General features: G+C 43.0%; 1 protein-coding gene across 13 annotated transcripts in view; it reads right to left on the bottom strand.

The window, feature by feature from the left end:
• The window catches only part of LOC307026110 (N-lysine methyltransferase KMT5A-like), a 161,126-nt gene that overhangs the window by 109,835 nt on the left and 37,975 nt on the right, over nt 1-13,316 (bottom strand). For 6 of the 13 annotated variants that reach the window (XR_013804331.1, XR_013804332.1, XR_013804333.1 and 3 more), the window contains 2 exons: nt 3,718-4,245; nt 435-3,305 (listed from right to left, as the gene is read on the bottom strand). Coding sequence is in view for 1 of the 13 variants with exons in the window: in XM_079661247.1 (XP_079517373.1) it covers nt 4,198-4,245 (48 nt within the window). In the remaining 12 variants the exon portion in view is untranslated. The other 7 variants (XR_013804335.1, XR_013804340.1, XR_013804337.1 and 4 more) reach the window with 6 other exon arrangements.

Genomic DNA, 13,316 nt, shown 5'->3' with positions numbered 1-13,316 from the left:
ATCGAAGTGGGTCTTCACAGTCAATTTCCTTTTATGCTCCAACACAGAATTGCACGGGGTGCAGAACAGTTTCCCCCACTTTCGTGCAAGACATTGGGGTACTGCTTGCCCGATCTTTAGCAGAAATGTTCGTGGGTAAATGTGATGGATTCGATTTGTTCATCTTGGTGTGTGAATTCCACACGTTCACACAACAGTGTTTGCCTTCTGTGATGCGCGGGCTGATGACGTCGCGTTATCATCACTACTCATCAAGACGAGTTAACTTTTTTTTTTTTTTACTTTGTGTGGAAAAATGCGGGGATTATGCGGCCTTTTGATAAATATGCGGCCTTTTAAAAATCTTTCTGGAGGGTCTAAATTTAATGGCATATATTTCAGTGTATTAGAGTCATTACTTTATGCATTCTTTGTAAAGTATGAAAAAGGTGTACCTTGGAATCCGTGCTGAAGTTCTCTGCTGTTAGGAGTCCAGATCTGTCTCTCCTTCTCTGGTCCAGCCTGTCTGGATCACCTTAAGGAGACTTTGAACCAACAGATGTAAAGTTACATGCGTGGGTTACAGACTTCTTTACATGCAAACAACTTTTTATTTTCTTTTAAAAACAGGTCATAATCTTATTGTTATACTTAAGAAATTGCTTGATATCACAGTCCTTATACTGTATCAGTTTGATTGAGTATTCTTGTGTAGGTCCTTTTTATTTTACTGTTACTTTGGAGGAGTTTTTCATGAGTCAGTCAAATTAATTTGTTTTCATATGCCATATTCATATGTATCACAACCGTAAGGGTAAGACACAAACCTATTTAACAAATGCAATGCAATGGATAAGCTTAATGTTCACTGAAGTCACAGATAACGTCATATCTAATATTTAAACAAATAATTTCCTTGTCACTAAGGCATTGACTACGCTATTCATCGTCCTTAAATGCAGGCATTATGTCACACATACATACATGTTCCGTTCTACAGGCACGATAAGGCTTTTTCTCAAGTGTGATAATAATATAATTAAAAGAGGCATTGGTAATAATATTAATAACAACAATGTTTGGGTCGTTCGTCGGATAGGCGGTTAGCTGCAATAAATAACTCCAGTTCAACAAACCATATTACAATATCTAAGGGAACGTTATTTCTGGACCATCTTGAAATTTGACGTTCATATTTTAAAGATACACACATTTTATTGTGAGGTTGATTTAATATACACTAAGCCTCTCTTCAACAATACGTTAACGTTAGCTAGTCTATGTTATGCTATAGTAGAGCATAGCGAATTGAAATGAACCTTAACAATGCATACAGTAACCTAACTAGCAAACTAACTATCTAATGTACAAGGATGACCTTATTTTACCAACCTCGCACAGAAGCCTTTTGGTATACAGTAGCATCCCACTTAATGTTTTATACTTCTCTATTACGTTTAACTTCGATGCTACTCGTCGAAAGGAGCCAGTTGAGGTGGTTCGGGCACCTAGTTAGGATGCCACCTGGGCGCCTCCCTAGGGAGGTGTTCCAGGCACGTCCAGCTGGGAAGAGACCAAGGGGTAGACCTAGAACCAGATGGAGGGATTATATCTCTTCTCTGGCCTGGGAGCGCCTTGGGATCCCCCAGTCAGAGCTGGTTGATGTGGCCAGGGAAAAGAACGTTTGGGGCTCTCTGCTGGAACTGCTACCTCCGCGACCCGACCACGGATAAGCGGGAGAAGATGGATGGATGGATGGATGGCTACTCATAGCATCGTTAGCACAGATGGAGATACCGATTGCTCAAATGCTAACCCAACTCTAAACATTCATTAACGTTAGCTTAATAAAAAGACCAGTAACATAACATGAAGTATGCAGGGTTGACTTACTGAAGAAACTGCATTCATGGACGGTCTGTTTTAACCGTAGGTAAATCCTATATTTGCATGAAAAATAGTCCATCAGGAACCAACTCAAAAAACACAGCCAAGTTCAAGTAGTGTTCTCCTCATGAGCTGAGCCGCTGTAGCATCACGGAGCCAATGGAGCTAATGGAGCTAGCAGTGAGACAGAGGAGCTAGGAGCAGCAGTTCCGTTGTCATGAAGGGGGAATCTAACTATCCAGAATATGTTTTTGTGGATCCAGGCTAGAAACATGTTCATTTTCTGATGTTAAGTTGGACATTTTAACATAGGGTCTACGGGAATTGCAACCATCTGCATCCATCTACAGTTTGCAGCATTGGGCTTCACCCAAGCGGCAAACTCTGGGGAAGAGCCGGGACGCCAATGCGGAAGTGCCTCAAACTGCAGTTCATCTAGTGGCCAGTAGGAGCAGTCTGCAGAGGGGAGCAATTTCCATAGACCCCAATGTCAAAATGCCCAACTTTAGAGCAGAATTAAACATGTTTACATCGTGGTTCAAAAAACCATATTCTCTGTATAGTTAGATCCCCCCTTCATGAATATGGATTGTGGAGGTGAATTTTTTCTCAAGTCATCTGTTTAATTAATATTAAGCCTTAAAGCTTTTGCATAAATTAGGGCGTGGTCACTTTGATGGACATGTACATGCCTCACTGTCAGCTAACAGCAACTTCAATCAGGAGAGACGAATGTACATGTTTATTATCGGGTCACATTATATAAATGAAACATAATGATGACAGTTTATAACAAGTGAATATAATGGTGTTTGGCGATTAGGCCCGGGTTTTGTAGGATATCATTCGGGAAGGGAAAGAACCGTTTACGATTAACCCCCCCGGGTCTAGACACTGGTGGTGGTGATAAGTGGTTAGGTCCGGTTGGAAGGGAGAAGGTTAAGCTTGGCCCTGAGTTGGAGACAGGAGGTGAAGGGGTGGAGGAGAGTTGCGCGTTGACACCTGGAAGACAGCTGATGGAAAAGGGGAGAGCATATATAAAGGGATTAACAGGTGCAATGATTAGGCTTGTGAATGGAGGGAAGTGATAGGTTAGCTGAGGAGTGGCGCTCCCTATCATTTAGTGAAGGGAGCGAGTATTGTCATGACGCGCAATAGGAAGTGATAGGTCTTCCCGCCTGAACTTGCGCTGAGCTTAATTTCAATCAGGAGAGACGTGATGTATGAAATACATGTTTATTATCGGGTCACATTATATAAATGAAACATAATGATGACAGTTATAACAAGTGAATGAAATGGTGTTTGGCGATTAGGCCCAGGTTTTGTAGGATATCATTCGGGAAGGGAAAGAACCGTTTCCGATGAACCCCCAAAAGAAGTGAAAGTATGAAGTACTGAACGTGATGAATTCTTACCTTGTGGGATGCAGTGGAAATCTATGGATGAAATCAGAGGTTAATACATGTGGGGATTTAGACATACTGATGCCTCCTAGGCATCCTTCCTGGACATACAGGGCATCCCGGACGTACGGGGCATCCTGGACGTACGGGGCGTCCCGGACGTACGGGGCATCCCAGACATACGGGGCATCCCAGACATACGGGGCTTCCCGGACGTACGGGGCATCCTGGACGTACAGGGCATCCCGGACGTACAGGGCATCCCGGACGTACAGGGCATCCCGGACGTACGGGGCAACCTGACTTAGCAGGGACACATTTTATACAGACCCAAAGGTTACGACATGGACGTACAGGGTTAGACATGGCAAGGATAAACATGAGCCGCGGGGTGAATATACGTGCTGACATGCTAAGAACCACCACCAGTTATATGCATACGTACCAATTTTAAGGTTGTAGAGACCTTTGGATAGCCAGCACGGCACTGAGGTCCGGACGAATGTAGGATGAGAAAGCGGAGGAGGACCACCGTCCGAGTTGTTGCAGGGATGAGGATGAGACGCCTTGATTCGCAGCGGAAGTAGCTGCACCTATTCTAAATGAATGCCCCGTGTATAGGAGGGGTGATAACCCGGATTTAATTAGAACTTGCTTTAAATAGTGATTGAACTGTCGTTGAGTTAAGGGGAAATTCCCTGAGATAAGAAATAATGGTGAGAGAGGATTAGAGGTAGGTCTAAGCTGTAGGAATTTGATCATGGATTTATAAGGGCAGAACTAGGAGTCGTTGCGGGCGGCGATGACGGAGCAGGCGCCGCCGCATTTGGAGTACTTAAGATGTAAGCTAAAATGGCTGGCGTGAAAGGATATGTCAGAAAGCTGACGTCTCGATTGGAATCGAACGTTACTTCATAGGTGATATTCACGGCTCCTGAGGATCCAAACTCTCTTGTGGGCTGACTGCGGTGATCTATGGATGAAATGAGAGAATTATACGGGGACAGAGAAGACAGTTATTGACTAGCGTAGGACTAGAGTGGGATAACAGGGTATATGCAGAAATCCTGAGGTCAAATTTAATACCTTTTAAGACCTTTTTTAAGACCCTTTCCATACATTTTAAGACCTCATCGCAACTTTGAGTTCTAACCGGTTACACACTTTACCTCACATTGACTATATTGATTGTAAGATAGCACAACTAAACAGAGTGCAGACGGACTACTGAAACCTCCTCCCCACATGAACTTCAACCTCTCTGTGAAGGTCAGGTTTAATGCAGTATGCTGCTTTGTTGCTTCTGTAGACTCTGTGCTCTTTCATTCAAGTAAAACTCCTCAGAAACCATTAGAAACCAGTATTTGACCAATAAACAAAACAATTGACAAAACTTTGAACTATGAAATATATGAAACTTTGGTGAGCTTCAGCGGGGTAATGCCATATAGGAGCTCCCTCACAAATACCCAGGGGTTAAATTGGGCTGGGGCTGTCCGGGGCTAAGCCCTGGCACATAGGACGATGCTCTGACGTCATCACCCTCACACATTTGTCATATGTTTACAAAAAACGATATATATGTTAAGACTTTTCTCGTTCTTAATATAGACTATATTAGGGTCGATATGTGTTGACTTTACTTTAAAATAGCAGATCTCTGTGACCGGATATAGTTTGGCTTAGACCCCGGTCCCACGAGGACGCATACGGTAAAACGCATACGCAAACGCAAAAAAAGTATTCCGTTCACAAGCATTCGATTCATTAATGTGTCCGTTCGCACTAGACCGCTGGAAATGCTGGAAACGCTGTAGTACATATGCCAAGCCTGTAAGTGGCGCAGCTGCCGCCACAAAATACACCAAATGCAGCGAAGAAGACCCCGGAGCATGGTTGCCATGGTTGCCCTTCTGTTTATTCTCCGCGGTGGACGGCGTGTTCTCCTGCTGTATATCTCTCAGGTAGTCCACCAGCAGATAAAAAACACCCACCTCTCCGCCACTTCCAAGGGACGAGGGAACCGTGCGGCAGAGTTTCCGTAAAAAAAAAATGTTCCGCCGGTCAACATGTCCGTTAAAGTTTAAATCTTCCGTACAAAATTAGAAAAGTGCCGATCAGAGGTCTTCTTTGTTATTTATTGAGCTTTAAAACAAATTGATAACGACTCTGTTCTCTGTATAATATTTAATAAACGGTGCCTGCCTCTCTTTTCCTCCCCCTCTTCTGACAGCCCAGCAGCAGCAGGAGACGTGGGGAGAGGGAGGCGGGCTATTTCATCGTTATCAGAAAGTTATCATATAGGGCTTACACACGGAGCCGTTGGACCCCCAGAGCGTTGCGTATGTTGGTCTACCCACCTTGGAACCCCCCCCCCACCCACCCCCCCCCACAGAGCGGAGCAAGGCAAAGAAACTTAAAATAAGAAGCAGCATTTTACGGCGCGCTATGCATGGGGCCGCCTTAAGTGGGTTTCCCGACATGTCGTTTCAGTAAATTAAAGGGTGTTTCATGTTGTCGTTGCTATGGGACTTCTTAATACCTTGGAAAATGCCGTTTAATACTTTTTAATAGCCTTAATTTTCGCTAAATTGATTTATCAACTTTTAATACTTTTTAAGACCCCGCGGACACCCTGGATAAGCATGAATGGACGCATCCTGGCTCACGCGAGCATCAGGCCCTTCCGGTCAACATGGAAATAAAATGCGTGCATGTCACATCCTGGCTCGCAAGCCTGAGACCCTTCCGGTCAAACATGGAAATAAAATGCATTGATGTCACGTCCTGGCTCACGAGCCTGAGACCCTTCCGGTCAAACATGAAATAAAAATGCGTTGATGTCGTATCCTGGCTCGCACGAGCCTAAGACCATTCCGGTCAAACGATGGTTGACATGGAATGTGACCTGAAATGAAACATGTGACACGACATGACCTGCAAGAGTAAACGTGCCTGTGATCTTTAAATTGAATGATACAATTAGAATTTGCATAGAAACATAACAATGATATGTGAGCTGATATGCTAATGACACCACCACCAGTTATATGCATATTTCCCCGAAAACAAGGAATGTGCAGTGCACGTTGTTGAGGCAGAATCTCTGCTTCGCGCCGTTCCTCTATGAGTTTGTTTTAAAAGAAGGAAAAGTCAAAGCAGCCAGGATAAGGGTTAAACAATAATCTGCTTTAATGGCAAAAACATACAATACATAACCCAATCACCTAATCACGAAGCACTCTGCAGAGTACTCCGGGCTCAGGTTCTACCACCGTGTGAGACACGTCTCAGGAACGGCCAGTCAGAAACAAGAGCGCCGATCTTCAAAATGATCACAACATTTATACACAGGTGGGGAGGAGTTTTGTCGCTTGCTCTTCCCTAGCTATTTGTTATTGGCGAGTTCACTTCTGAGCGAGCTAGCCAGTGAGTTGGCAGTGTTCCATTGGTCGATTTCCCTTCTGGGCGGGACCCCAGGTAGTAAGTCTGCAGTTGTTGATTCCATCTGTTGCTTCTGTGCGCGTGTGTGTGTGTGTGTGTGTGTGTGTGTGTGTGTGTGTGTGTGTGTGTGTGTGTGTGTGTGTGTGTGTGTGTGTGTTTCTGTCCCTCTGCCCGAGCTCGGGCAGTCCCCAAATCAATGATTCGGAGTCGGAGGACTCTTTGACAGGACACATACTCATTCCCCCAAAACATCTTCAACACACACAAACATCCTATCATGTATCTTTAACAGAAGTTAATTGTTCTTGTCGCTTAATGGCTTCTGTGAACTTCTTTTCACCTTGAAGTCAACTTACTAGGAATGAATTCATTTTATTGATAAGCTCAAAAGGACCTTTATCTCGTTTACTGCTGGGTGACCCAAGTCTCAAGGCCTGCAGGATGTGTAGGAGATAAACATTAATTCTACAATACTTTAACTGCTTTATATCTGAAAATGTATCCGGGAATTCCCCTGTTAATTGCAAGGACTATTGATAATTAACAGAGAGACCCTAGGGGCCTCTTCTTGGTATCTGCTAGGCAGAAGTCACTCAATGCAGAAATCACAAGTTTAACACACATTCTATATAAGGTGACATTAAAATGAATATACCAGATTGAACTTTCCTGCCATAACACGTTAATCCTTCAAATAATTCAAATAATACTTCAACGTCCTTAAGGTTTTTTTTTTTTCTTGATGAACGCTTACCACTAGGATGCATAAATACCGGGTTTAGGGTTCGAGAGATCTTTGGATGGCCAGCACGGCGCTGATGTCCGGGCGAAGAGGGAGATGTAGACAATGTAATGCAGCTGTTAGCATGAGTAGGCCACAGTGATGCATGAATATCATAACCTGGCTTATCGCAAGCCATGTGAGCATGAAACCAATATATAAATGAAGTGCAATATGCGCAGCATAAAATGATGTACGCTTAGGTAAGTACTGAAACATGACCCTTGATATAGGACTAGCTTAATTAGCAGATTAATTACGCCATGGTGAGACATAGATGCTGATATGCTTGATTGGGTGATTAAGACTGTCTTCTATCATCTTACATGAACTTCTCTTTGTCCCTGAAAGAAACCCCCCAAACCAACGGATGGGCAGCATCCGTGACTGTGTGAAGCTTGAAACTGCGGCATTTACTGAGCATTGTGACGGGTAGTAGTTACCCGAACTGCATAACTCCATGCTGTAACACGTTACACTAGGGTGACCAGACATCCCCGTTTTCCGGGGACAGTCCCCGTTTGTATTGGGCTGTCCCCGGTTGAAACTGTCCCCGGAAATGTCCCCGTTTTTTAATATACGTTAAAAACACATAGCAAGGTGAAATAAAATGTTTCATGTCAGGAAACACTGGGTAAACACAGACTGTGGTCAAGCCAGCCCCCACTTCGGAAAACAAAGTCAAGCCGGCCCGCACGTTGTATTGCGGTGCGCGAATACCCTATGCATTACGGTAGAGGCCTGTAAAAACTGCCTTCAAAATAAAAGCGTTTACTTGGTCAATAACGAATATACCTAAAAAAACACACCAAACATATTCATATATACTGGAGCTTAAATTAAGAAATATGTACTATATAATGTGATCAATAATAATTTAAAACAAACTACGTATAACTACCACATTATAACTGAGTGAATGTAAAATGTAAGTATACAGTTATGAAGACATATCTGACGTTTCCACTGGGTGACTAATTTCAATTGATGTTGACACCATCTCACAAAACTCCTAAAACAACATTACTTTCTGAAGCACAATTTAAAATGTATGCTGTTTAAAATCTCAAATTAGATCTATTGTCCATCTATATTTTGATTATTATTTATTGGAAACTGTCCATAATCAAAGAGTCATTCGAAATCAATTAAATACTTATTTCACTTCAGGGTGTAGTGGGACAACCCATCTAGTCAATCAGAGAAAATCAGGACCTTCTGATGTAGAGTTTCAAAATAAAATACTTTTGAAATCTCATATATGGGCTATCATCCTTCTGTTTGTATCCAACAGTTAAAATGTTCCCGTTTTTTGTTTAACAGTGAAGAAAATTGGATATGTTAATGATATATTGACCGCAAAACTCAAAATGTCCCCGGTTTTAATTTTGAAAATCTGGTCACCTTATGTTACACCCAACACTGCCTGGAACTCACCTTAACCCTGAACTAAAGGCAGCAATGCATATAACGAACATCTCATGAATTTGTTGCAAACTGCCTCTTGCCAGCGCTAGCTTGGCGCCTGTTTTAGCGGTGAGGCGCAGGGAAAGGAGGCGAGCCTGCTGTGCACTGAACCTGCTAGCCGTCTATGACGCACTTAGTGTCCAGTACTGGCTACTGAGCCGGAAGGAGAAGTAGCTTCAATGGGATGTAGCTTGAGCCCTGCCTGCCTGCAAGAGGGGTTGTGGTTGAAGCCAGAAGTGGGTGAAGCTTCGCAAGCGATGAGGGCCCGTTCCGCGTGAAGACCGGAAGCGCCGCATTTGAAAGGCCCTGATGCCAGTGATGCCCTCTCGAGAGACTGAAGGTGTGCATCAATTGTTTGCCTGAAGTAGCCCATTTCCATTAAGCCGGAGGAACTTCCGTGGAGCCCAATATCCTTGTCTTTTCCTCCCGCGTCCGGGTTTGCGGGGTGGCCGGCTGGAACCGCTAGCCGACTGGGGAACGCCGCCTGTAGCTTAATCCGCAAGACTGCGCAGCTGATGAATATATACCTGAAGCTGGGACGAAGCCCTACTGCTGCTTGCGCGTTGACACCTGGAAGACAGCTGATGGAAAAGGGGAGAGCATATATAGAGGGATTAACAGGTGCGATGATTAGGCTTGTGAATGGAGGGAAGTGATAGGGAGCGCCACTCCTCAGCTAACCTATCATTTAGTGAAGGGAGCGAGTATTGCCATGACGCGCAATACGAAGAAATAGGTCTTCCTGCCTGAACTTGCGCTGAGCTTCATTTGTCCACTCTGCTAGGCTACAACCATAGAGGCTGCAACGTTAGTTAGTTGTAGTTATTGTACTTGACCCTTTAGCTTTAGCCGTGTTCGTGGTGATTGTGCCTTTTAGGGAATATTGTTACAAATACCAGACAATTAAAATGTTGTGCTGTGCGCTTGAATGTACTAGCAGAACTTCCAAGAAGTCTAAAATGATAATATTATACATGTCCCGTTCGCAGGTGTTTGTGTGCTTGGTAGCTTAGCTTGTTACTTATTAGCCAGCTAAGGACGTAACCCTTTATACTATATACATTTTAGTTTATGATTCAGTCTTGGGTAAGACTTTTATAGTCTATGGCTATGACGCCCATAATGCTAAACGGGAGCAAATGTTAATAGGGGACCCAATTATCCCAGTGGTGGCCGCCGGAGCTAACGGAGCAGCAGGGGGCTAGCTCCAGCCGGCGTCCCGGAGCTAGCCCACTGCGGCTCCGTTAGGTCCGGGGCCGGGCGGTGGAGTCCGTCTTTTCTTAACGTGTGAATGACAAGCATTAAGAATAACAAAACATAGCTAAGTCTCTTGCAGATTGTCTCGTTTGATTATGAATGTAACGTTTATATAGGGGAACTACACTGTTGGCAGTAACTTGGTACGCACGTATTTCATGTTAGCTTAGCTTCTTAGCCTGAGCTAGCTCTGTTTAATTCCAGTTCGGAGGCAGCAGGTCCCGCCTCTGCTCCGCCTCTTTGCCCTTATTTGGAGCAGGCGGGATTAGACTCTGACGTCGCTGTCAAGCCGTTAGTGGCCGACTCCGCCTACTAAGGGCTTCTCGGCATCTCTGCAGAATCCTATGGGTGACGTCACAGACACTACGTCCATTTATATATACAGTCTTTGGCTTCACCGCAGTGTGTCCCGGCTGTTCGCCGCTTGGCTCTGATAGGCCAGAAGTCGGTTTGATTGCATTCGGGCTCGATTGCTTATCCTGTCTGAGTAGCCCGGATGATGTTGCATCGCAATTTTGGACATTGAATTTTAAACAACGACATTTTTGACTTCACTTGAATTTTTGGGATGTGAATTTAACTATTCAAATTGTTTTAACTTGAATTGTTACATTGTTATTTCACATGGGTAAATTCGGAGCAAAAAGATTCAGATACATGATTTTCAAAGTAATTATTTTCAATGCTATAAATTTGGTGTCTAATCAAATTAAAATACTTCTGTCTCTTGTTTGCTTCCATACGGTAGCCCACACATTTAGGCAGGATCAGCAGCAGTTGTGACGTTACTGCCAATAAACACACTTTCTCCGGTGAAGCCAAACAGCAGATGTCCCTTAAACATTGGATTGGGCGAGTGGGGAGAGCTTCATGCTCTTTATGGCTGTGTTGACAGACAGCACCCGGAGGATCCTCCACTGCACCGGTGGCTGAAGCAAACACGGCAAAAACTCAAGTGGGGGGTTATGGCTAGAAAGGATCCGTCTTGTGTAAATATGACGTCACGTTCTCGTTGTAACTCTTGTTGTAATCGGAGCGGCTCGGAAACACATCTACAGCAGTAACATGATGCAACATACACATTAATGCAGCAGCAATATTAATAGAGAAACATCAGACATAATAGTAAAACACTGAAAGGGAGCATGTTATTGCACCAGGAGCTATCTTGGGACTTTTACTGCGACAACGTTGACTTGCCAGTGAATAAAAAATAAACCATAGTGTAGGTGATCCACAGTGTTGTCATTGTTCTTTGAACAGCAAGACCGCTAACACCCTATTTCAACAATCACACTCCCTGTAATTGACATAATTAAGTTAGTTTAGCTTCTCACCATCATTTGCTGTGGCCCACTGATGTTAACGATCATAACTGAAAGGATGGCTGCCAAGCGTAAACATTCAGCCATGTGACTTGCAAACTCTTGCGAGAGTTTTACACAACACGGATCCTTTCTAGCCATAACCCAAGTGGGGCGGGTCTGTAAAGCAACAAACAAGAGACAGCCAGCTAGAAACCTCTGCCCTTTTCTAGGGTGCCCCCTGGTGGTGATATGCTCACAAGAGCCAAACGAGGAAAATATGCTTTAAAAGGGATTAGGACTCTCATCCTGCGATAGATAGATAGATAGATAGATAGATAGATAGATAGATAGATATTGTTATTTGTCCTCAAATACATGTATTGTCCACAGCAGGAGCATACAGTAAAGCACAAATAGAAATAAGACTAGGAGGCAACGGCATAGATAATATGTTGTAAGAAATTCACTGCTGAATGAACATATACTGCATTGAAACTTTTCAAACTGACTTTAGATTAAATAGTCTACATTGTGTGCTCTATTGAGTTGCAAAACCAATTATAAAATACTGCTTGAGGAAAGTCACACGTTTTATGTTGTGGTTTAAACTACGTACTTCTCTTCTTCACGAGCTGCAACTCAGCCACCCCGATGCACCGGCAATAGTGCTCGGGGACATGAACCAATGCCGCCTAGAGACTGTGTTACCTGGGTTCCAACAGTATGTTAAGGATCACACCAGAAAAGACAATATCCTGGACAAATGCTTCGTAATTGTTAAAGGAGCCTATGTGACTAAATGTAGACCACCAATACTGAACTCTGATCATAATGTTGTGAATATGATACCAGTGTATAAGACCAAACTGAAGAGAAGTAAACCGGAAAAGAAAGTAATAAGGACATGGACAAATTAAAGTAGGGAACAGTTGAAAGCCTGTTTGGATTGGGACATTTTTCAGGAAGATGAAATAACTGTTCCCAAAGACTATATCAACTTCTGTGTAGAACTAGTTGTTCCCACTAAAGAAATACAAAGCTATCCAAATAATAAATCTTATGTGACTAAGGACATTAAAACCGTTATACATACAGATGTAGCACTTCATTTCAGACTCCAGCTTACATCTTCCTGCCTACGACCTGCCTAAAACCAGTATAGAGGAATGTTAAGCCCTCCCACTATTTTCCAAGAGGGCGTTGCCAGATTTTCAATTTCAGGTTTTAACCAGGAGATGGCGCTTCATTCACAAATACAGAAATGATGTTGCCTTTCGTAGTTGACAGAAACTGCTTTGAAGAGCATTTGAAAATATAGTCTTTATATATTAAATAATCATAATAATAATGTAAATGTTTACATTACATTAAACCATGCATTTTGTAATGTCAGCATTTCATTTAGAAGAAAAGTAGTGATATTTGATATTTATACTCTATTCCAACAGATTAAACCATTTTCCCACTGTAGGCCGATGCATGAAATTCTTACATTTTTGCCAGTTATATTATGGAGCCGCTGTAAAAAAGGATTTGATCATTAAGTTATTGAAACTTTTGTCTTTAAGTTACTTTCACTTAACATATCAATTTATGCAATTTCTACTTAATTTCATAAGTTGTTATTATTTCAACTCAGCTCTGTAAGCCAGTTCAATGACCTCTACATTCTATGAAGTCAATTTGACTGAACAGTGAGTTGTGATGTGTAATAATTAGACCCTCCAGAAAAACGCGATTCTGCGATCGCAGAATTTCCCGCATAATCAGCAAAATGCCGCAGATTTT

This window comes from Notothenia rossii (assembly GCF_949606895.1).
Source record: "Notothenia rossii genome assembly, chromosome: 12".
Taxonomy (NCBI): Eukaryota; Metazoa; Chordata; class Actinopteri; order Perciformes; family Nototheniidae; genus Notothenia; species Notothenia rossii.
The sequence above is the reverse complement of the archived record's forward strand: the minus strand, read 5'-3'. Positions and strand labels throughout refer to the sequence as shown.